General features: G+C 35.8%; 1 protein-coding gene across 4 annotated transcripts in view; it reads right to left on the bottom strand.

The window, feature by feature from the left end:
- Nucleotides 1-865: 865 nt before the first annotated feature.
- ESYT2 (extended synaptotagmin 2) overlaps nt 866-21,685 on the bottom strand; it is a 93,148-nt gene continuing 72,328 nt past the window's right edge. For 2 of the 4 annotated variants that reach the window (XM_072854694.1, XM_072854695.1), the window contains 10 exons: nt 16,458-16,520; nt 14,372-14,446; nt 12,278-12,364; nt 11,324-11,473; nt 9,888-10,276; nt 7,505-7,603; nt 6,754-6,885; nt 5,232-5,337; nt 4,213-4,262; nt 866-4,088 (listed from right to left, as the gene is read on the bottom strand). In XM_072854694.1, the coding sequence (XP_072710795.1) occupies nt 4,043-4,088; nt 4,213-4,262; nt 5,232-5,337; nt 6,754-6,885; nt 7,505-7,603; nt 9,888-10,276; nt 11,324-11,473; nt 12,278-12,364; nt 14,372-14,446; nt 16,458-16,520 (1,197 nt within the window). In that variant the 3' untranslated portion in view covers nt 866-4,042. The remainder of the gene's footprint in view (nt 4,089-4,212; nt 4,263-5,231; nt 5,338-6,753; nt 6,886-7,504; nt 7,604-9,887; nt 10,277-11,323; nt 11,474-12,277; nt 12,365-14,371; nt 14,447-16,457; nt 16,521-21,685) is intronic. The other 2 variants (XM_072854696.1, XM_072854697.1) reach the window with 1 other exon arrangement.

Raw genomic sequence — 21,685 nt, 5'->3', positions numbered from 1 at the left:
TTAGCTGCCTTCCCGTTGATTAGCAGAAGCCCTTTATTCTGCTAAAAAAGGAAGATATCTCCCCTAGAAGAAAACCCTGAACAAAATTTTGTAGTTAGTATCAACAAAGATTATCCAGTGGGGTCCCTTCTAAATGTGATAGTGACTGGGTGATGAACTTCTGCAGCTTTTATCTATGGCTGATGAAAACTGACTGACGATTAGGAATACATACAAGCTGTAGCTGTTTAAGGGAAGAGGTATCGTAATTAATTATAGTATTATAATTAATTAAAAAATAATATTTAATGCAAACAGCATAATTTCTGTGGTTGTTTTTCTGTAATAGATAGAGGATCCAATACCCCTTTTCTTATTTATGCAGTATGTGATTGTATTTTCTATCCGTATCTGCCTTAACAAGCAGGTGGAAGGACAGGAAAGATTGCCACACCTAGAAATCTGCTGTCTCTAAATCTAAGGCGATTACATGCAGTTCTAGGTCCTTTTGAAAACATAATTCATGACAATTGATGTGTAAGTGCTAGAATTGTGACAAGTTGTTCAACTGATCATTTTAAGAGGAAAAATTCTAGACACTTAAGTTGAACAAAGGACCTACTAATTCTTATGTGTCAATCTGTTCCAGCCCAACAAGCAAGAAATTCCCCAGTGAAGTATCCTGCACTTCTCACTCCACTTTCTCTCATATAAAACCCAAAAATCTGCCTACACACCTGCACACATCTGCAAGGCTATGTAGGTTAGAGTAGTCAGCATACATGACTATTTTAAAAATTCACCTCATCATATTACTGATTAGGACAGGGATATGCAAAAGAGGGGAAAAGGGAGTGTGTGTGTAGAGGGAAGCAACACACTGACTTCCATATGAACTATTTATTGAATAAATACATGCATCATAATGTAGAATTACATGAGCAAAAAAGGCAATCTGTACAAAATTGATTACCCTTTGTTCTCATTTCAACTCTCACCGTTTGCTGCAGCTCTGATAAAGGATTCAAGACAGAAAATGAAAATTCTTTTAATCCAAATCCAAGTGATATGCATGCTGATTTGAGTTCGGATTATACAACTGCTGTAACTCAGAAAGCTGGTTTTCTTGTCAGTGAAGCAGAGTAATTTAAAAACAGTTTCAATAGTAGAGAACATGTGTTGGTACATACAGGTAACAAAGCTTATTTTTAGCCATTTCTTAAACATCTTCATGTTCATATTTTAAGGCACAGGATAAACAAGAACTACATGAAAAGCTATCAGTTGATATTGAATACATTGACTTGATAATGAGGTGCAGTTTTTGCTCAGAGGAAAAATGATGTTCGTCATTCCTGCTTCCATATAAACGGCACAATCAGAATTTGGTAACTATGATACAGAGGTTTGTTTCCACTATCAAAAGAATCAGTCTCATCTAGGCAGTCATATTCTGATCCAAATTCACTCAGAAGAACATTTCTAAAGAGTCTGGCATCCAGGACTGATTACAGTCAATGGGAATTACTGTTACTGAACTACACTGCCAATTCAATCTCTTAATTTTAGATTCTTAAATGGGAACTGGGCTCTCTTAAGAACCTATCCCTAATTTTAGGTTGTGAGCTATTTTGGAAACCTGTCCCATATACTTTATTCAGTTACTCACTTTGTGCTATCATCTCACATTTACCCAAACATGGCATTTTTTTCCGCCTTGAGACTTTAGAAGACAAAATGTGCAATTTTTTTAAGTGCAGTCTGCTAACATCTGTCCCCAGACTTCACTTAAGACTTGAAACACCGAATCAGTCTAACAGCCCATTTGTTGGCTATGAATCAAACTATAGGGAGTCACCGGCCAAGAGGTACAGCAAAAGTCCTTCTACCTCGGGCTGAACCAAGGCAACAGACAATTATGCTGAACTGCTGCACTTAGACCTCCTTTATGTAGATCAGCTTTGCTTTCTGCATTTTCATTGCATTAACAATAATTCTCTCTTTCCATTCTTAACATTTTAATGGAGAACTAGCAAAGAAAATATGTATTTTATAATATATTACATTTTATATGAACAGATGAGTGTATATATATAGATAGATAGATACTCATACATTCCAATATAGAGTGAAGCCTTCAAATGGAAATGTTTTCTTACAAAGAACCTCTCTCTATTGCCCAGTCCTTCAGAAAGTAACAGCAGCAAAATTTACAATGTAAGTTTGTTGCTAAAATTGTCTTGTATAAAATGTGGCAATAAGAAGGCCATCACTGTATAGAGGTGTATGTGTGCGTGTCACAGGCATCCGTGACAAATGTTCATGTTAAACTGAATTTAGACAAACTGAAATGAGTCCATTCTTAAACTTGAAAAAGACAAAAGCTACATCTATGGTAGGCACTTTGGTACATCTAGTAATGTAGGCATATTCTACATCTAGAATTAAGGTTCTGTCAGTAATCTTACAATAAAGCTAATTTCAGGAGTTTATTATTTTTTAAATATTCTTTAGCATTCTTTCTTGGCTGAGAGATCATTCCAGAATCCTAGCTAAATAATACACTTTGTCTGTCTAATTGCATACTTATCCAAGAATGAGGGTGTTGACTCTGAAAAGAGCTGAACTGTTCTCTTGGATTCTTAATGCACATTTTTGTAACAGTCTGAGAAAACTTACCAGAAAAAGAAAAATCAGTTCTGAATACAAAAAAAAATTCCCCATAATTCATAAAGTTAGAGTTATGAGCTCAGCTGTTTGGGCTGATACTCTCCCTTCAACTCCCAACTGTCTACTTTTATCAGTTTGTGCTAATTGTAACACTGCTGTAGTCTTGCAGCAGACTATGGCAATGCCTCAGTAGAATGCCATTATTTCTCAAGAAACCTGTGTGGACCACTGAGGTGCATTTGCATGCACCAAACAAACTAAGTAGCAATGAAGGAACTGTAAAGACAGTTTCAACTCAGTTTCACACTTTCTTACTTATTGGTTTTCCATTTTAGTATTACAGAAGATAGAGCATAATATACTATTTAGCACAGTATTGTGTAATAAAAATAACATCTTGTACATATGCCTACTATATGCACTGACATTGCAAGCTGATTTGTATACCTTTTAAATCCGTGAAACAAGGCAGTAAGAACAGTTCTAAGTGGTTAGAGATTTTTTGTTTATAATACAGAAATACCCATGTCCTCATACCTTCAAAAGGTCACATGTCTAGTACTACAGAGTACAGGAATAAATAACAAAATCCAAGTGAACCTGTATAATAAAACTGTACTGTTTGTCATGTTTACTCCATTAAATGAAAACTTAGATTTAGAAACTGTGATTCATGGACCTCATCCTCTATTTATACAATATTTATAGAATTTTCACTTTTGTTTATAATATTCTATAGCATGATTTTCCAATAATACATTTATATATAAATATTAAAATGTTAATGTTTTGTACATTTTAAACTAGCCACACTGGGCCAGAAACACAATAAAGTAAAAATGTTTTTCTGCAGTTTGTTTTTGAAGAATATCACAAAATGATTAAGACCATTGTGCTACAAAGACAAAAAAAGAGATTCATCTGAAGAAATTAACATGCATTTAGAAGAAAATATCTATATCCTTTATCTAATTTTCTTCTGAATTCAAACCAGCATGAAAGAATTATAAAAAAATAGTATATATTTACATGGTATGGTATACCTTGGTGAGATATAAAACAAGGCAGGAAAACAGCAGAACATAATCTTTTCACTTTCTAATAGGTACAGCCATCATTAAGATCAATTTAAACACAAAATGTTACTTTACTGTACTATTGCACATTACAGTAACACATAAAATTGTTTAGCAAATTAAAAATACAAACTTTAACAATGAGAAAGGCTATGTCTACACAAAATGACAAAGTGTTATAAAATTATTGGGGATGTCTCTAAGAACTAAATCAGTAAAGCTATAAAAATAATATTGGTACATCTGTGAGAACAACGCTTTAAAAATATATAAAGGTTGGCAAAAGTATGCGTGGGGAATTCCCAGTATCCATGGGCCTAACTTGCACCATGTGGCCTTGTACCATCTTCTGTTAAATCATACCTGAAAATGAATAAAAAAACAAAGGAAATTTTTTTTACATTTAGCATGTATTGTTAAAACTATTATTGACACACCAGTTATTAGTATGTAGTAATATTATTAATAAAGGTAATATTATACTTACCACTGGGTCCAGCCTTTAGCAAGTTCTTCAGATGCCAGAGGTATTAATAACTGTGGAAAGTTAAGTTAGCAATCAGTGCATTATGTGTGCCTTTCATTCTGTGTCTTTTAAAGATCAAATCTGACAATCCTGTAAACTACAGTATAAGTAATGCCATTAATAAACAATGTATTTTATATCCTTGTCATCATAGCTATCTGCCCGACTTGTAGTAAGGTTTCAAGTTGCTGGTTTTGAGCTAAAAATCTATACCCTTTAGTGATACAGTCCCAGAGCACCTCACAGGCTTAAATGCTGAACGTGGCATGTCTTGGCAATGGCAATCAGCTGATGTGTTTATGCTAACAACGTTCCTGGTAAACAGTAAAATTAAGAACACTGTTCACCATGAACTGACCACGATTCTGATCTCTCATCCTCTTTACAGAGCTCGAACACGGCAATTTGCAAGGGTGTACGAATTTACTATTCCTTTTTGCATGCTCCAAATCGCATATGTAGAAAATAGAGTGATTTAATGGGTGCCTATAGAACAGTGAAGTTGTAAACACCATAGCTGGTTTTGGCATTGGGAATGTCTCCAGTAGCAGTTCTTAGGGATTTTACAATCTGGAATTTTAATTACTAAACACACATTTGTTCTGTGTGCTTCTCTAAGTACTCTTGCTTGTCTTTCCAGTTTTGTCTGAACATTTTCTGCGATATCACCTGTTTTCTACTGCTTATTTTCTTTCTCTGACGGTATGATTAATAAGTCTGACATACAGGTTTCTTTTGTTACTGCGAGCCTTGGAACTTACCATTCTAGAGAAGAGATTACTGCCTCATCTTTTGATGTCTGTCTCTGCGGTTTGTTCCTTTCCTTACTGAAGCTTGACATCTAAGCCATCTATATTTTTTAAAAGCTTTGTACCTGAATCAGGTGCTTCAGTCAACACTAACAAGCTCATATCACAAGAGGATTTTAGTCTTATATAATAACATGCTGTATGAACAGAATTTGCTTGTTGTCAACTTACTTTGCCAAGCAGGCCTTTATCTTTGGACAAGAAACCACCACTGTTCTTCACTGCTACATCTAGTGTTCTTCTCTGTACTTCAGGCAGGGAAACACTGAAATCAAATCTGACAGGCAAAGTGATGCTTTAGAGAGAATTTTGTACCTGAAGTGCAAGTTCAATTCCTACAGCTAAACAACAATTCAAATCATAACCAAACCATCCCCCTCGCCAAACAAAAAATGAGGTCTGAGATAAATGAAGAAAAAAAATCCCAATGTTTTGCCTAAAATTTTTCTTCAATACTATGATAAATATCAACATCAAATGTTTGAGACTTCTGTTACTTTTGGTCTCTAGAAGACACTGGTAAAACAAAACAAACAAACACACACACACCCCAAACAAAACAAAACAAGGAAAAGGTCAACTGCTGACTCTACAGAGAGGAGAATGAGGAATCCTACTATCTTGACAGCTCAGTATCACTATTCTCCAAAAGGGAAAGACTGGTCAGTCTTACTGATCCTCAGTCCTCTAGAACCAGAGCTCCTTTTCTTTCCTGGCACACCAAGGAAACCTATCAACTTTTAAGGAAGAACGCATTTTGTTTGCTAGATCTGAAACTTACAGAAAGTGAGGGCAAGATTATACCACAGTCTACATCTATTTGTCACTACAGTTCTTAAACAGCTTTATTGCTTTGCATTTTACTTGGAAAGGCACAGTAAAACAAATCTATTACCTGGAATAAACAGGAGAGAGCTGCAGTACCAGGAAAACCTCCCAGAGCCTCTAACTAATGATTTACAGATCTCCCTTGGACAGAATGGCCTGAAGTGTTGTTTTCCCCAAATTAAGTTTCTGTCTATAGAGAAGGGTCGTCTTTATTGATAAGTGATGGGTGGGGGAGGAAGGGGTACACGTGTGAGGGAAACTACCATCAAAAAGCTGAGTGCAAAGACAAGGATTTTTATGCAATATAATGTTGCACAAGTTTGCACAACTTCCAACCTATGGGCCAGGATATAACCTACAAGGAAATTTCCTGACTCCCTGGATGCTGAGAAGTGCCACCAAGTAGAATGACTGAGCAATTTGGTCATGCATAGACACTGGCTGGCCAGTTCTACCGAGGAGGCAGCATCTATCAGCCAGGCAATCGGCCAGTCAGAATTGACATGCTTCCTAGCAGGAAGGGATACCAACGGCATTGCCCAGCTAAAAGGTACTCATGCTCTGACCACCTGCTGGAAGAGTGCACACTGCTTCTTAGCTACCAGCACAAAGGGGATGTAACTGACATAGGATAAGGCAGAAAATAAGAGAGAAGTGACTGGTAACAGAGTAAGAAAGGCTATAGTGATCACAGGGAATATAAGGATGGGAAAAGCTATTATAGCAGCAGAGAAAGGTACGATCAAGTCTGGTGGTGACAACTAGGAGTTTCGACAACTCATCCATTCAGGTAAGCTGAGAAACTTTGATTTGACAGCTTTGTAATTACATTATATAAAACTACTACACATAGTTTAGAACATACATTTGATCAAACACTGGATTTAATGTCTTCTTTGATACATGTGTTTTTCTTCTTCCTGATCGTCTCTTATCAGGCAATAAATACATTCGCACATATGGATCGGATCCTTCTTCTGAAAATGCTATGAGATTTCTGTGACCAGTGAAAAACAAGGAAAAACACTTAGAAAATAAATGAGACATTGCTGAATATAAGTGTCTACACTACTATCACTTAATTTAGTACATTAATCAGTTGTGGGATATCCTGCACAAAGTATGATGTGCAGGATACAGCACATAGATGACAGCAGTGGAAAAGAAAAACTAAAAAAAAAATGCCAGGCAGTGACTTGTACAAGATCAGATGAATGTTCAGACAGCAGAGGTGGGAATACGATGTTTCTTAAATTCCAATTCAAAGTTTAGATATGGCTTTCCAAAAATCATGCGGTTTTGTCATTCCATGAAAAATTCAGTCTGTTAGAGATAGCTTTCAGACACTGCTGATAAAAATCTACATGCCATTTTCATTTAAAATCTGACAGAGGCATAATAGACAAATACAAAATCACAGCAAAATCTTCAACAAAGTTTTTACTGATTCTGAGTATAGCTCTGTATGTTTCTGTTTTTACACATAATTACAATCAGTATGTTATTTTAAAAATAACAAAGATCATCCAGACAACCAATTTAAGAGCATAAGTCACGATATGACAAGGTTTACAAAGAAATACGCACAGAAATGAAGTTTGGTATTTTATGCTCACCTGCAGGAATGCACTACCACAATCAGTTTGTTTCTTTGTGAGCTATGACGAATTGTTAGCTGAATCTGTCCTAATGGAGACTGACCCAGAGTTGTTCCGCTGCAGGAAAAAGTAGAACATTACACTTCATTTTTAAAACGCATATTTAAAGTAAGACCTAACTGAAATACATGCTGAGCAATTTTCCCAGAAATCATGTATTAGCCATTTAACTTTTCACTAGACCAATGTGAAAGAAGAGAGCACACACAAGTTAGCACATGAGCATATCTTCATCAGTTTCTTGTACTTCAGTTCCTTGTCCAACAGCTCTACTCTCCAAAATAAGCTAGGTATTCTTCTCAGTTTAGAAGTCTGCTGCTCTTCAGTACTTTGAAAACCATTATCAGTAAAGAACTTGCTTTCCCCAAAATAAACATTAAAGCAGTATCTAGGAAATTGGAAAGAATAATGGTGCAAACTACAATGAAAATCTCAGCGATGGGCCACTCTTACCTACGGCCAGGAACCAATTAGAAGACTAGCTCATTCTTTTCTAAATTCTCTAATGTAGAAATATAGATATTCTTGGGATTAAAATAGTGATACTTAAACCCACTTATTGTCTTAAAAGCTCAAATAAGGGTATAAACACAGCCATTTTACTTTTCTGTAGCTCATGCCACACTGAAAATAAGATTAGAATCAAGTTACACTTACAAATACAGGTCATGCTTAAATAAAAAGCAAGCACCATGTTTAAGAATTTCTGTTTTAAAGAATGGCCAATATTTGCAGAGTTTCCTCATCTCTATGAAATGCTTATTTTAGTTTGTGTAAACTGACTCTGAGTATTTTCTGTTTCACACAGGACAGTATATAGCACACTTGGCATTTCTCAACCACCTGAAGGATATCTTAACTTCAAGGAAGAGGCATGCCTCTTTTGTGAATAGCTACTACAAAGTGATTGCTCCATTAAAATTCCCAAGTCATTCACTTTAAAAACTAGAATGAAGCATTTCAGTTCAGTGTTTTCTTAGTTAAAATAAATTTTTAAAACCCTATAAAAATCAGAGCACCTAAAAACATGGGGCCTGCAATAAAGGACCTCCTTAGTCGTAGCTTTACCACTCTTATCAAATGAGAAAGTATGAAATTTGTGTATTAAGTAAGGAGTAGTATTTCAACATTTATCATAATTAACAGAGTCTAACCCAGTTTTGGGCCCAAAAAGAGACTGACAAACTGAAGACAAGACAGTGGAAGACCATAAAAGATAAATGGAGGACTGGAGCACATAAGCAGATGGTGAAGGAAATGGGTTTGTACAAATTGAAGAGAAGGCCAACAGCAGATTCAATTGCAGTCTTTCACTACTTAAAACAGACATTATAGAGAAGACTGAGTCAGACTCCTCATGGCTGTGGACAGTAAAAGAACAAGAAGCCACAGTCAAGTTGCAGCAACATAAATTCTAATTGGAAATAAGGAAAAAATGTTTTCACAGTGGAGTGGTTAAACACCAGAATTGCTGAGAAAGTTTATAGAATCTCCATCCTTGGAGATATTAAAAACTTGTTTGGACAAGGCCCAAGAAACCTGATCTAACTTTGAAGTGTTATTTGCTTTGAGCAGAGGGCTGACTGACCTCCAGAGATTCCTTCCAACCTATATTACTCTGTTGATTCTATGAACTCTGATAGAGAAAAAGATGAATCGGTTCAATCCTTTACAAATAAAAAATTAAAATCTTTCTACTTAGCTTCACAGAGGAGCTACATGAATAGGGAATTAATGGTTTCCATTCTCCTATTCAGAGCAGAATGGCTGCTCAGCTATCTTTACTGGTAAGTATAGCTGCCTGTTGAGGCAAGTAAAAAAAGAATTAGAGAATTTAAGAAAGCATGGCTGCAGCAATCCTCATTAATTGAATAGTAACTGACTATTCATTTAACATTCTTTATAGTCAACTATCCCTCTGAGCGATTTAAAAAGGCCAGCTATATTCAGCTTAATTGGCTTTATATTAATGCTAATAGGATTCAGTGGTGAAACAGGCAACTATTGCCATGAAAGTGATAAATGTTGTATCGAAAAAGATCCTTCCCTCTTGCCATCCCACTCTTTTTAGCACTACACAGTGTAGCTATGAGAACAAGGTGGACTTTATCTTGCAGATCATTGCAATGGTAAGGTAACTTCTAATTGCAGAATCTGTCTAACTGAGGTACCAGGAGGAAGCAGAAAATCACAATGACTGATTTTCAAATGCCAGGCTCAAACTGCAACAGGAAAAAATATTACTGAAATGCAAACTAAGCGCTCTTTCTTTGGCTGCACTGATGACATTTTTTATAAATCAACTTAGATGTATTGCAAAAACAAGTAATTAACACTGTACTTTTCAAGCTGTCGTAGTCTTTGCCGTAGCTCCTGCGTGGCAATAGGCAGAGATATGTCTGAGGCTATGCTAGGAGTGGGTTCTTTGACTGAGAGGTGGCTGGGAGAATAAGAGAAGTTAGAGGCATGAAGACTGGAGGAACTTCGGCTGAGATCTCTTGGCCACTGAGGGCTGGCATTGGGAGGCTGACTTTTTTCAGCTGTATCAGTCTTTTTATCACTGTCAGTCACTGGGGAAGCTGGAACAGGTTTGTTTGAATCAGGTGGTGGTGAGACAGGAACCTGAGGCTTAAAAGATGATTTTCTTGCATCTTTGGAAAGAGATGGCCTTTTTACTTGGGCTGAGTGTTGATGATCTGGAGATCTTGCTTGCTTTTCAAGAGAAAGGACCTAGATACAGTAAAAATGCATATAATATTACTATTTTCCAGTATAAAAAACAGGAACAAGTTTGTTTCTACAAGAGTACTGGTTCATGACAAGTTGTTAAGCTCAGACAGTAATGCAGGACCCAAAATACTCGCACTTATTCACTCTACAATAGGAAACCTTTTGCACAGCAAAGCACAGCTCCATCTTTGTGGCAAGTGCAGTAACTATAAAACAATGTGAAATTCTCCATTCATTTAGAATTATTCTCCTCATTATTCCCTTCCCATACTTTACACGCTTCTGGTGCAAGTGCTATTTACTTTGCAGCTTTAGCCACCTGAAAACTATTCTGTAATTTTTTTCTTCTAATATTTTGAAATTGAATGCTACATCACAAGTTCTTCTCACTCATTGTCCTTACTTTCTCTTTTATAGGTTATTTTCATTTATTAATGACAAGTGAGCAAGAAAGTGCTTTAGAAAAGAACAAATAACAGAAGTTAACAGAAGTTTGACAATGTTTGCAAGGAGATACACGACCTTATTAAACCAAATAATTTAGCTGGGGAAAAAGACAAACCAACTTTCAGGTAGGCAAGTTTTATCTTTAAAATTCCAATGTGCTTGAAAGTTGGTCTGAATTTTTCTAGTACTATGAAGGTACTTCCTTTCCCTATAAACTTTATTCTTTTTAAACCATCATGACCTCAGTTCCATTTCTATAAGATAAAGGTGATTTCACTGATCTGTAGCTTACTGAGTTGTAAGAGACTTGAAGGAATTCATATTCCAAACATGATTACCGAACCTAAAACTGCGGGGAACCTCAGTCTTAATTAATGCAGCTGATTACTGTTTTGTTGGGAGAATTTTCTGGTTTTGAAATAGAATGTATTTAAATTAGAGGTTATCTTTATGTTCTTGATAGCACTGCCACAGCTAAGGACACCTGGCATTGTGACACCCAAGGAAATGTACTATCTTCTTCATAAAACTAGAAGACCAGAAGTCACAATAGTCTTAAATATGTTTTCAGTATTTACAATGGGAAAAGTTTTAGAGTACCCTGAGTGCAATCTTCATGTTTATGGTGCTGTTTGGACCGGAGTTGTTCAGGTGGAACCGCTGATGCATAGTTAAATCTTCACTCTCCAGCAATTGGCTTAGAGGCAGTTTGAAGTTCCCCAAAGAACACTGGTGCTGTTCGTCCCTCACCTGAAGGAACACAGAAGCTAAGTCATTTTGTATGATCTGCTTTGTAAGAATTCAGAAAAGAAAAGGAAATGACAGTTTTATTTAAAAACAAAAAATCCAAACAATATCGAATGTAGTTTGTTCTTAAACAAAATTTCCCTGATCATAAGATTACTTTACACTGAAGAAGGAAATAGCAAATATAGTCAATGCCTAGTTTCTTCATCCTTATCTTCTACAGCAAAAGCAAGACTGAAAACTAACCATCACATCTACATCTACCTGACCCCTGATAAAATAACTACACGGTTTCCAAATGGTCTGTGTGAAAAAGAATTCCCACAACTGTTAGAGGAATAGTAACTAGGGCAGTACACATTTACACTTCACTCTTTTTGAACTATGTAAATGACATGTCAGCAGTGTAAAGGGATACAGTATTTGGATAAAGCAAAGACTTCCTTGGGATGAGAGAAGCAGCAAATCAGCCATACACAACAGCAATTTCTGCTAGCAGTTAAGACAAGGTTCGAAACAGGTATCAAAATTGACCTTTTTTCCTTTTTTTTTTTCTTTTTTTTTTTTTTTCAAGTAAGACACCATCAACTATGTTCTTCTGGTGAGAGACTGGTTATAGTCTTTTTTCTTTTTAGTAGTAAATGCAGATACACATTTCATAGCCTGGTCTTAAAAACCACTTTAAGTATAATTTTAATGGTGTTCACAATATATTCAGTCTCATTTCATAACAGCCTGTAATGTCTGAATGTTACTACTGAAATGTCTTAGAAAAGAAAGGTTTCTAAAGAAAGTGAGACAACATACCTCAACTTCAAGATCTTGTCTTTTGGGATTGTGTACAAAGAAAGTAAAGTTTTCCTCCCATACTGGTTCATTGGTCTTGTATCGAATCTAAAGTTAAAGAACAGGAAGCATACAAATTATAAAACATTTTTGTCTAATAAAGCCAGTGTCAAGAGTTGAGTACATTTTTCATTTTGGCTTTGCAAAATTAATGTCTGAAACCTGACATATTTAAACAAAGGCCAAGTGGGATCTACCCAAGGCATATGTAATATCACATATAAAATTATACACAGGACATGTAATAGAATATGTTTTGCATTAAAGTTGCTGTAAAACTCCTGCTAAAGAACCTTTACTTCACACCTGTCTATGAACAAATGCAAGGTCTTCAGACTAGCACATTCTCTCTCTTCTCATACTTCCTTATAAGGGCTCATCCTGGTTTCAGCTGGGATAGAGTTAATTTTCTTCACAGTAGCTGGTATAGTGCTGTGTTTTGGATTTAGTATGAGAATAATGTTGATAGCAACAACTAAAACATCAGTGTGTTAAGTAGTGCTTATACTAAGTCAAGGACTTTTCAGCTTTCCATGCTCTACCAGGTGCAGAAGAAGCTGGGAGGGGGCACAGCTGGGACAGCTGACCCCAATTGGCCAAAGGGCTATTCCATACCACATGATGTCATGCTCAGTATATAAAGCTGGGGAAGAAGAAGGAAGTGGGGGGATGTTCGGAGTGAGGGAAGAGAGAAAAAAGCCCTCATTAAAAAAAGCTATCTCCAGGAACAAAGGAACAAATTTCTATCTCCATTCTCTATTAAGTATCAAAATTAAGACTCTATACAAGATCCTGTTTAGGCTTTGTAACAATTTTTGACAGGATATGAAGAAGCCAAATTAGATGTCCTCTCCTTTTGTCTCACTGACACTTTTACTTTAAAAAAAAAAACCACACCAAAACACAAAACAAACCCACATTGCATATATCTACCTATCTAGGTATCACTTCATTGTTGCTATTTTATTTTAAAGAGCTGTTTGAATGCACACAGGTTAGTTATGGACAAGACACGTAGGTTGAATGCCTTGGGTCGAAATCAGAGGGATCACCATCAAGATCGACCTCATGACAAGCATCTGTTACAGACCACCCAATTAGGAAAAAGAGATGGATGACGCCTTCTTCAGATGACTCAAAGGTGTCTTCAGGTTCTCACTGAGAGCTTCAACTACTCTAAAGTTTTCTAGGAAAGCAGCACAGAGGTGCACAAGCAATTTAAGAGTTTGTGCTAGGAAAATACACACTGTTGTGTTACAGTTGTTCTCAATCATTGGATGTGTTGACTAGGAGTGGTGTTCTTCTGAATCTACTACTTATAAATGAGGAATATTGGATTGCAGATGTGACTATCAACAGCAGCCTTGGCTACAGTGACTGTAAGATCACAGAGCTAAGGGGCATGAGGAAAACAAGTAGCAGAATAAAAGCCTTGGACTTCAGAAAAGCAGATTTCAACTTGCTCTAGGAACTGTTAGAAGGGATTCCATGAGTGTCTACCTTGGAGGGCAAAGGAGCTCAGGAGTGCTATAAGACAGCCTTCTCAAAGCACAGGAGTGGTCCATACATCAAAGCAGAAAAAGCAGCAGACATAACAACAAAGTAGCCTGGCTAAACTACAAGCTCCTGAGGGCTACACAGCATTTTGGCTAATCTAAGACCCTACTTTAAACAGAAGGTTCAAGCAGATGATCTTCAGTGGTCCCTTTCGACCTGGGCATTTCTATAACTCTGTGATTTTCAAATCTTGATCAGTATTTTGAAGCCTGCTCTTTGCCCATGCTGTTAGTTATATAATCACTACTGTAGGAATCCCAGTTGCAGATCAGAACCTACTGCGAAAGGATATCTACAAATTGTTAAAAATCTGGTCTCTACTCACAGACAGTTTAAATTGAGTAAGCATCCATTCAATCCTTGGCTTCTTGCTGGCAATTTCAGTTCTGGTGGTAACTTTTAGTGCAGTGGATACACTCAATGGCTTTAGCCAATGCCAAGCACACAGAGCCACGGAATGTTTGTAGACAGAACCAAGTATAAAGGGTAGGAACTTACCTTACTTTCCTGTGCCTTGTGTCCAACTGACAGCAAAACAAGTGGGTTGGGATTGCTGTTTATTTTCTTTCCTGACTGGTAAAGAAAAAGCAAAAACTTTGCGTTCAGAAAACAGCAAAACCTCTCTCCTCTCAAACGTAAATGTTTGTACCTTAAAAATACAAATCATATGCATTCTACTATATGCTTATCTATTATTCTCAGTATTTTATTCAACAGGCTTGAATGGCAGACTGGCTAGTAACTTGTGAACACATTAACATGAAGGCATCCAACTACCCTAAATACGCTGAAGCGAAACGCTACAAATAAGCAGGAGTTTTAGACTCCTTTTCGTTTTCTTTGTATGAAATTGGTAAGGTGCAAATTCTTATCCTTTAATAAGCATTACAACCCCCAAAGCTAATGAAGCGTAGTTAAAACTGCAAAATGAATATTGCATGCAGATGGGAGATATGGTGAAAGCACAAACTCAGGAAGCTTACTTTATTTACATTGCAGTAGTATTATTAAATTGGATGTAATATCAGAACACTGATATTCCCCCCTTTTCAATTTGGGGAGAAAGAAGATGCACTATAATGTACCTGATGTATATTTCTACAGTTTACCAAATACTCTTTATTAGAGAATCAACCATCTGCCATATCTGAGCCTTGCTCACCAGGTGTATAGCATTACATCAAACTGTGAAAATAAACATCAGTTTAGAAACAAATTATATACACAAAGGAACATTTCCAACTACATGTTTCTTTCACAAATTTTAGATTAACCTAACAAAAATCTAAGTCAGAAAGAAAAATTAGACATGAAAGTTAATCATCTCAAGCAGGTGTTAATGCAGTTTAAAAGGCCTAAAAATATAGTATACATGGTTAATAATATACTTTGAATTCTACCATGTAGAAAATTGTACAGATCAGGTATGTAAACAGAAAGTTAGTTAAAATCTACTTAATGCATGTAAGGTCACAATTACAACCAAGTGATTAAAATATTTTATATTTTTAAATTAAGAATGTGCATATTTGAGGCATTTTTGGATCTGAACTTACATTTTAGACACCATACTTCCACTAATATTACTTGACTTTAATGTGACACACTGCTTATAACCATACTTTCCTTTAGAAAAAAAGCTGTTAAGAAAGCACTCCTTTCTTGGATGAATGCCGCATTTCTTTTTTTCATTATTTCTAATTGAAAATGTTTAGTTCTCATCAAAGACAACAGAATACAAAGGTTTAAGGAACAGAAAGAAAGTCAGATTACACTCCAACTGATGGTGTTTAAAAATGGTAGGTGAAATTTGTTTCTTTTTTTCTTTGTCCGTAAAAAGGTGCCTGAAACTCCCTTTTCTTCATAAAATGATGAAACTACTGAAGTCAACAAAAAGATCCTGGTACTTATGCTGATATGTAAATATAAATAATTCTAATTCATGCTAAATAGGCAGCAGTATGTACACACACACATAACACACCTCTGACACCTGCCACTGACAGATTTTTTGTTGACAGTCTATTAGAGATTGCCTCTTGTCCAAGTTACTCCAGCTGAGAACTTGGCTTATGCTTTCCAAGTTTGTCTCTCAACTCTATGTCTTCCATATCAAAAAGCTGGGCTAAACTTATTTAGCATTTATATAAAAGACGTAAAGCCTTCTAAAAACATCCAGCAGAAACAAGATTATTTCAAAACATGTCAGAGATTGATTTTATTGGTTAGTCACTCAGAGTTGATCAATAAAGTATCACTCAGTATGTAAAAGATGTTTTAGCTTTCATGTCAGCTTTGTTCTTTAGTTACTAATTCAAATTAGTTCTCAGAACTATTTTTTTCCCCAGTCTTCTAAAGCAGTCTATACTCCACTCAACTGATCTAAAATTCAAATTACCACAGACCGTAGTATTTTACCAGTGTCTTGAATGCTTCTTGAAACCAAATTAAAGTAAAATGGAATTGCACTAAATATATATCTGGTAACAGAAATTCCATCCACTGTTGGAAGAGTAGTGTTGCAGGCATTTGTGCATTTCCAGTTACTTTTGTGACCTTAAATGGACAACTATATTAGTTTTACCTTTAGGGCTTTCTGAACAGCAGCCTTCTTCAAGCCATCAGGGTTAAATTCTAATGGATTATGCTTTTAAGTCAGGAGAGAATGAACATAGGAAGGGTTAATAAGTCATGCAATGAAGCAATTTCGCTAGGTTAATTATTATGACATGACAACATAGGACAAAGTGGGGAAAAAAATCAACCTAAAAAAACCCCAAAAATCTTTCAAACCAAACAACGAAGGACCCACAACAACAAAGTCTGACAAAACTTCTTTTTTTCCCTCTTGTCCTCTCTGAATGTTTGTATTCTGCTTTAAAACTAATATACTCACTGTCAGTCCACTTATATTTCCCTTACCAGTTTTTTTTACCATAATAAAGAAACTTCACAAAACAGGTTTTATTGAATGCCTGATGTCCTATGGACTGCCTTCTGAATGAACTTTTTTTAAATATGGTGAAGTACATTTTCACAACATAGAAGCTTCTCTGCTGATAAGTCAAGTAATTACATGAAGGAGTCCTTTTATGGGAGAAATTACTATACTAAAAGTATTGATAGGACTTAGATCATTATTAAAATGTAAATCATTTGAGCCTCTTCAGCAGATAAATGATACAAACACTGCATGCTAACTAGAATGAAGGTCTACTACTTTAATCAGTTGAATGAAGACATGCAAATACACTAAAAATAGGAATCTGAACCGATTTAGCAGGACAAAACCTCTGACTACTTTCCATTAATTAAGCAAATTTTTAGATTTTATTTTAAGAATAATATATTGTTCTTGAAGTGACACATGTAAAGTACAAAAATGTTACAGAAAATTTGCATTCAACTCATAAGAAATAATTTCAGGAAATATGATTTTGAAATAAAACAGTCTTCAAGTTAGTATACTTATGGCTGGCTTTTTCTTTAAGCACAAATTTTTGTTTCAAGGGAGAACTCTGCTTTAAAAGCTGTAGTGTATGGCAACAAAAAAATTGCATAATGGCCTTTTTAAACATGCTGGTTTATGAACAGGAACCGATGCTATTAATGCTCTGCCAAAAGAAATGCCTTCCTGAAATTCAAATCCAAAAGTGACTAAAATTTGAAGAGAGATTTAAGCTTTGTGCAGAAATACTTTTTTACATTTTCTTTTGGAATGTCATATCCTGAAGTTGGCCAATATATATGACGAGATTCCTGGCATTCAGCTTTAAAATTTCTATTTCAGAATGAATATACAATATGATGAAACTGGAGAAAACCAGAAATAAGGTTTGGTTGGTTTTGTGGGATTTTTTTTTAATCATTATTTTTCTTAAAATAAAATTAAGGAATCTTCCACAGCTATTTATCTGATACGTTAGGGACTTACTATTGTACTTAAAAGACCTTCAAATATGGAGACTGCACAATATCCCTAGACATATCAATCCTAATGTTTAACTATCCTTTTCATTAGAAAACTTTTTAATGCTCAACAGGTATGTTCCTTGCTGGAGTTTAAGCACTGTTTCTTGTTTTCTGACAAATATGAAAAAGTCACTTTGTTTGCAGCAGCCTTGTATCATTTCCATCCCCATCTTTACTTCCTAAGGCTAAACTCATCCTAGTTACTCTTCCTCTGCTACTCATGTTTACTGACTTTCTCATTATCATCACTGCTGTCCTCCAGATCTTAAATTGCTGCGGCCAAAATTAGGGCCTTAGTAATGGTGAAGCAGAACAGAAGGATTAGTCCATACATCTTACAGGCTACAATCCTCCTTCTGTATACAGTATGGTGTTTGTCTTTCATAACAGCATGTCACAGCACGACTACAGATCTGTTTCCATAGAGCTATCCATCAGACAGCTATTTCCATCCCATATTTATATGGTGCAATGACCGTCCTCTATGGAAAAGTACCTTATTTTTCCAGATCATATCTGCAATTCATCAAGATAATTTTGAATCCTAAACTGCCCCTCAACTTACTGGCCATCTTTCCTTCACATTTGCACCTGCATATTCAGTACACATCTTTTTCCCCCTATACTATTATTTCAAAGAATTTTAAAAGTCAAAAACAAACCTATGTGATCAATAATAAAGGCAGGCAACCAATGATTCCTGGATATTGAACATGTCTCAATTCCTCTGGAATCATAGCAAGGATAGGCCAAGAGGGACATCAGCTGGGGCAAATATGTTTAAGCCAGACTTCAGGTTTCAAGGGAAGGAGCTGCACGTCCATGAGAATGGTGGTTGAAAGGCTGGGCGGAAGGAGACTAGGAGAAGAAAAGGGAGTATTCAATATAAAAAGCCAAGAAAACGTCTTGCCTTGGGTGACAAAATTGTCTTGCTATGGTTCTGAGTGTCTCTGCAGTTATAGGAAAAGGGGACGGGTATCCAAGAACTATACTGATAACTGACACAGTGGAATAAATCAGATTTCAGGCTAGCATTCTGTAACAGCCAGTGATATTTGCAGTAAATCCTAATAACAAACTCATAAATTACACTGCAACTAACAAGCTGTTTTGTTATTAAGCCAGATCCTAATTCAATATGCTTTTGAGTACGACTGATTACTTCTGCTGACTCAGTAAGTCTTGCTGGGATTAAAACAGGGCTTTAGAAGTGTCTAAATCTGAGTGCATCCTCAGTTGATAACCAGAAGACAGTCACTGATCTGTAAGAGCTGATTTAAAATATGGATAATTTATATGTTATATAGACACCAAATTAGAAGAAAAATTGTTATGAACTAATGATAACGTATCATAAAACTAGTGTTACTTTTGGAAATTGTACTAAGAACACTATTCATACTCCTTAACTTCAAATAAATCAGATTTAGATGGGTAAATGTCTGAATTAGGCGTCATGAATCTAGGTTTCCCAGCAGTCTATAAAACTGTCTAGAAAGGAACAGAGAGGACTCAGGGCATTGGATTTTCCTCTCCCTATATAAAATGAGCCCCCTTTTTAACACTCCCCCCCACCAAATAACTGATGTTGCATGTCAATTAGGTATCTGAACTTGCAGGTGTGAATGTTTGCATAATACCTCATGTTTAAAGATGCCCTGAAAACAAGATGCGGTTTTATGACTGCTGAAGCTGTTACTATCTCTGGGCTACTACAGTCCTCTCCTCTCTCCTGGCCTCCAGCTATAAATCTCGTCCTCTTGCTTGCTGCAAGACTAGCACCCATGCAACTGCAGAACAAGGCAGTTAACACTGCTGTTGAAGGAAATCCAGACCTGGCTATCTTAAAATGGTTGCTGTTTCACTCTGACTCACAAATTGCTTCGGGGATTTGGAAAGTTTTGTCCAATGTCTAAATAGATGGTGTTATATGTAGATGACATGTCCTAATGAAAAGACCCTAAGATCAACAAAAACATCAGGACTACACTCTTTATCAAGCATTTTGATTTTCTTTTTTAAAATTATTATTATTTTTAGGATGTATCTAGTATTTTTGTAACTAAAAGAAACAGCAACTACTTATCAGTTTTAACACTAAGATAACTGAACCATAGCTTATGAACTGCATTTCTTATTCATTAAATTTTAACAAGATTTGGTAATGGATGTAACTTTTTTGATACTTTAAAATGAACTTCTACACAGAAACTAAGTGAAAGGACCACAGAAAAGCATTTTGTTGGAATTGGGGGGGGGGGGGGGGGGGCAGGGGGAAGGTGTTTTTAAATCAAGGTTTATGATATGAGCCAAAAGTAGCCAGCCAGCAACAAATTTATCTGCACAATCTACAAAGGCATACCCACCTCTCTCTGCAAAAGAGTTCTTATTCTGAACAGATTCTCATTCTTTCTGAAGATACCGAGGTTGTGTTTACAGATTTAAGTGTAAGATATTCAGAGGCTCATTAGTTTGTAATAACCTTGTAGCATTAAATTCAAGCAAAAAATATTAATTGGTGGTTCTCCCTAGCCTGGATTTTCCTGACTACAGACTAATTTGAAAAAAAGAAAAGGAGCTTGGGAATTTGCAAAACAAGGAACATCATGGAGTGAAATAGAATTTACAAGGGAATTTATAGTTTGGGGAGCACAAAGAACCACACCCATTTTTAAAGGAATACTTGAGAAGCAGCGTGGAGAGGTTGTAAGGTCTTACAAACATTGAGTGCATCACCTTTTAAAGAAACTACAGGGATGTTGGTTGTAATATTTATTAGTTTAATTTCTTTGCATTAAAAGCCAACAATTCACCAGCACACAGTGTGCTAGGATAGTATGCATTTTATTTCTCAACGAATCAGCAATTTAAGTTAAATGTAAGAGCTTTTACAACAAACTTATCTTGGGTTTTTATCATAAAAAGTTAATTACTTACCCAATGATAGGCTGATCAATGAAATTTAAGTAGCCTTTAAAATGCAATAAAAATAGCACAAAAACAATGCACACTTGTTGAAACCATGCAGCAAAACAAATTGCATGCTCTCATTCCACTAGAGTGAGTGGCTTTAGTAGCACTAATCCACACTCTGGCAGATAAAAGGTACAATATAAATAATACCAGAGAACTCACAAATAGTGCTCTATAGAGTGAGGTAGTGTTTTCACAAAAGACTAGTCCCGATGCTCTCCTCTCTTTTAAGTATCCACACCCAAAGTTTCCCTCGTAGATACTCTTAGGAAGATGGAAATGGAAGGAGAAAGCAGAGTGATGGGATTGTGGCAGAATGAATGCATAAGCAGCTTTACTACACAAAAAAGTTAAGGAAAACAGTCAAAGGATTCCAGAGAAAACAGCAGATAACAAAAAATAAGTAAATATTTATCATTACAAATAGTTTCATCTGTTAAATTACTTTCTATAGCGCAACAGGGTGAAAAGTTTTTTGATTTTTAATTTTTAGTAATTATTCAAATATATTAACCCATTTTCCAAGCTTACTCTTGGTAGTTCAGATATATGTGGCAGATCCAACTAAGTAAATTTAGAGACCAGCCTTCTACACCATTTCTATTTAACTTGAAACGTATTTCAGATAAATCATCCCGCTGTCTCAGAAACCCACAACTATGATGCATCTGTGCAAAAGAAATGCCTGTGCTGGGAATTATCCACTATAACTCAAACAAAACAAGGCTGATGACAAGATCTAAAATGTACCAGTGATAAGCATTAACTTACGAAATCCATTTTGAAGGTAATAAAAAGTACTTGTTAATCTAGAAAATATTTCATCTGTAACATTAAAGTTGTGGACAAAAGTCTTCAAAACTATTA

This window comes from Ciconia boyciana, chromosome 2 (assembly GCF_034638445.1).
Source record: "Ciconia boyciana chromosome 2, ASM3463844v1, whole genome shotgun sequence".
In the NCBI taxonomy this organism is placed as follows: Eukaryota; Metazoa; Chordata; class Aves; order Ciconiiformes; family Ciconiidae; genus Ciconia; species Ciconia boyciana.
Note: the sequence above shows the minus strand (reverse complement) of the source record. Positions and strands in the feature narration are given on the sequence as shown.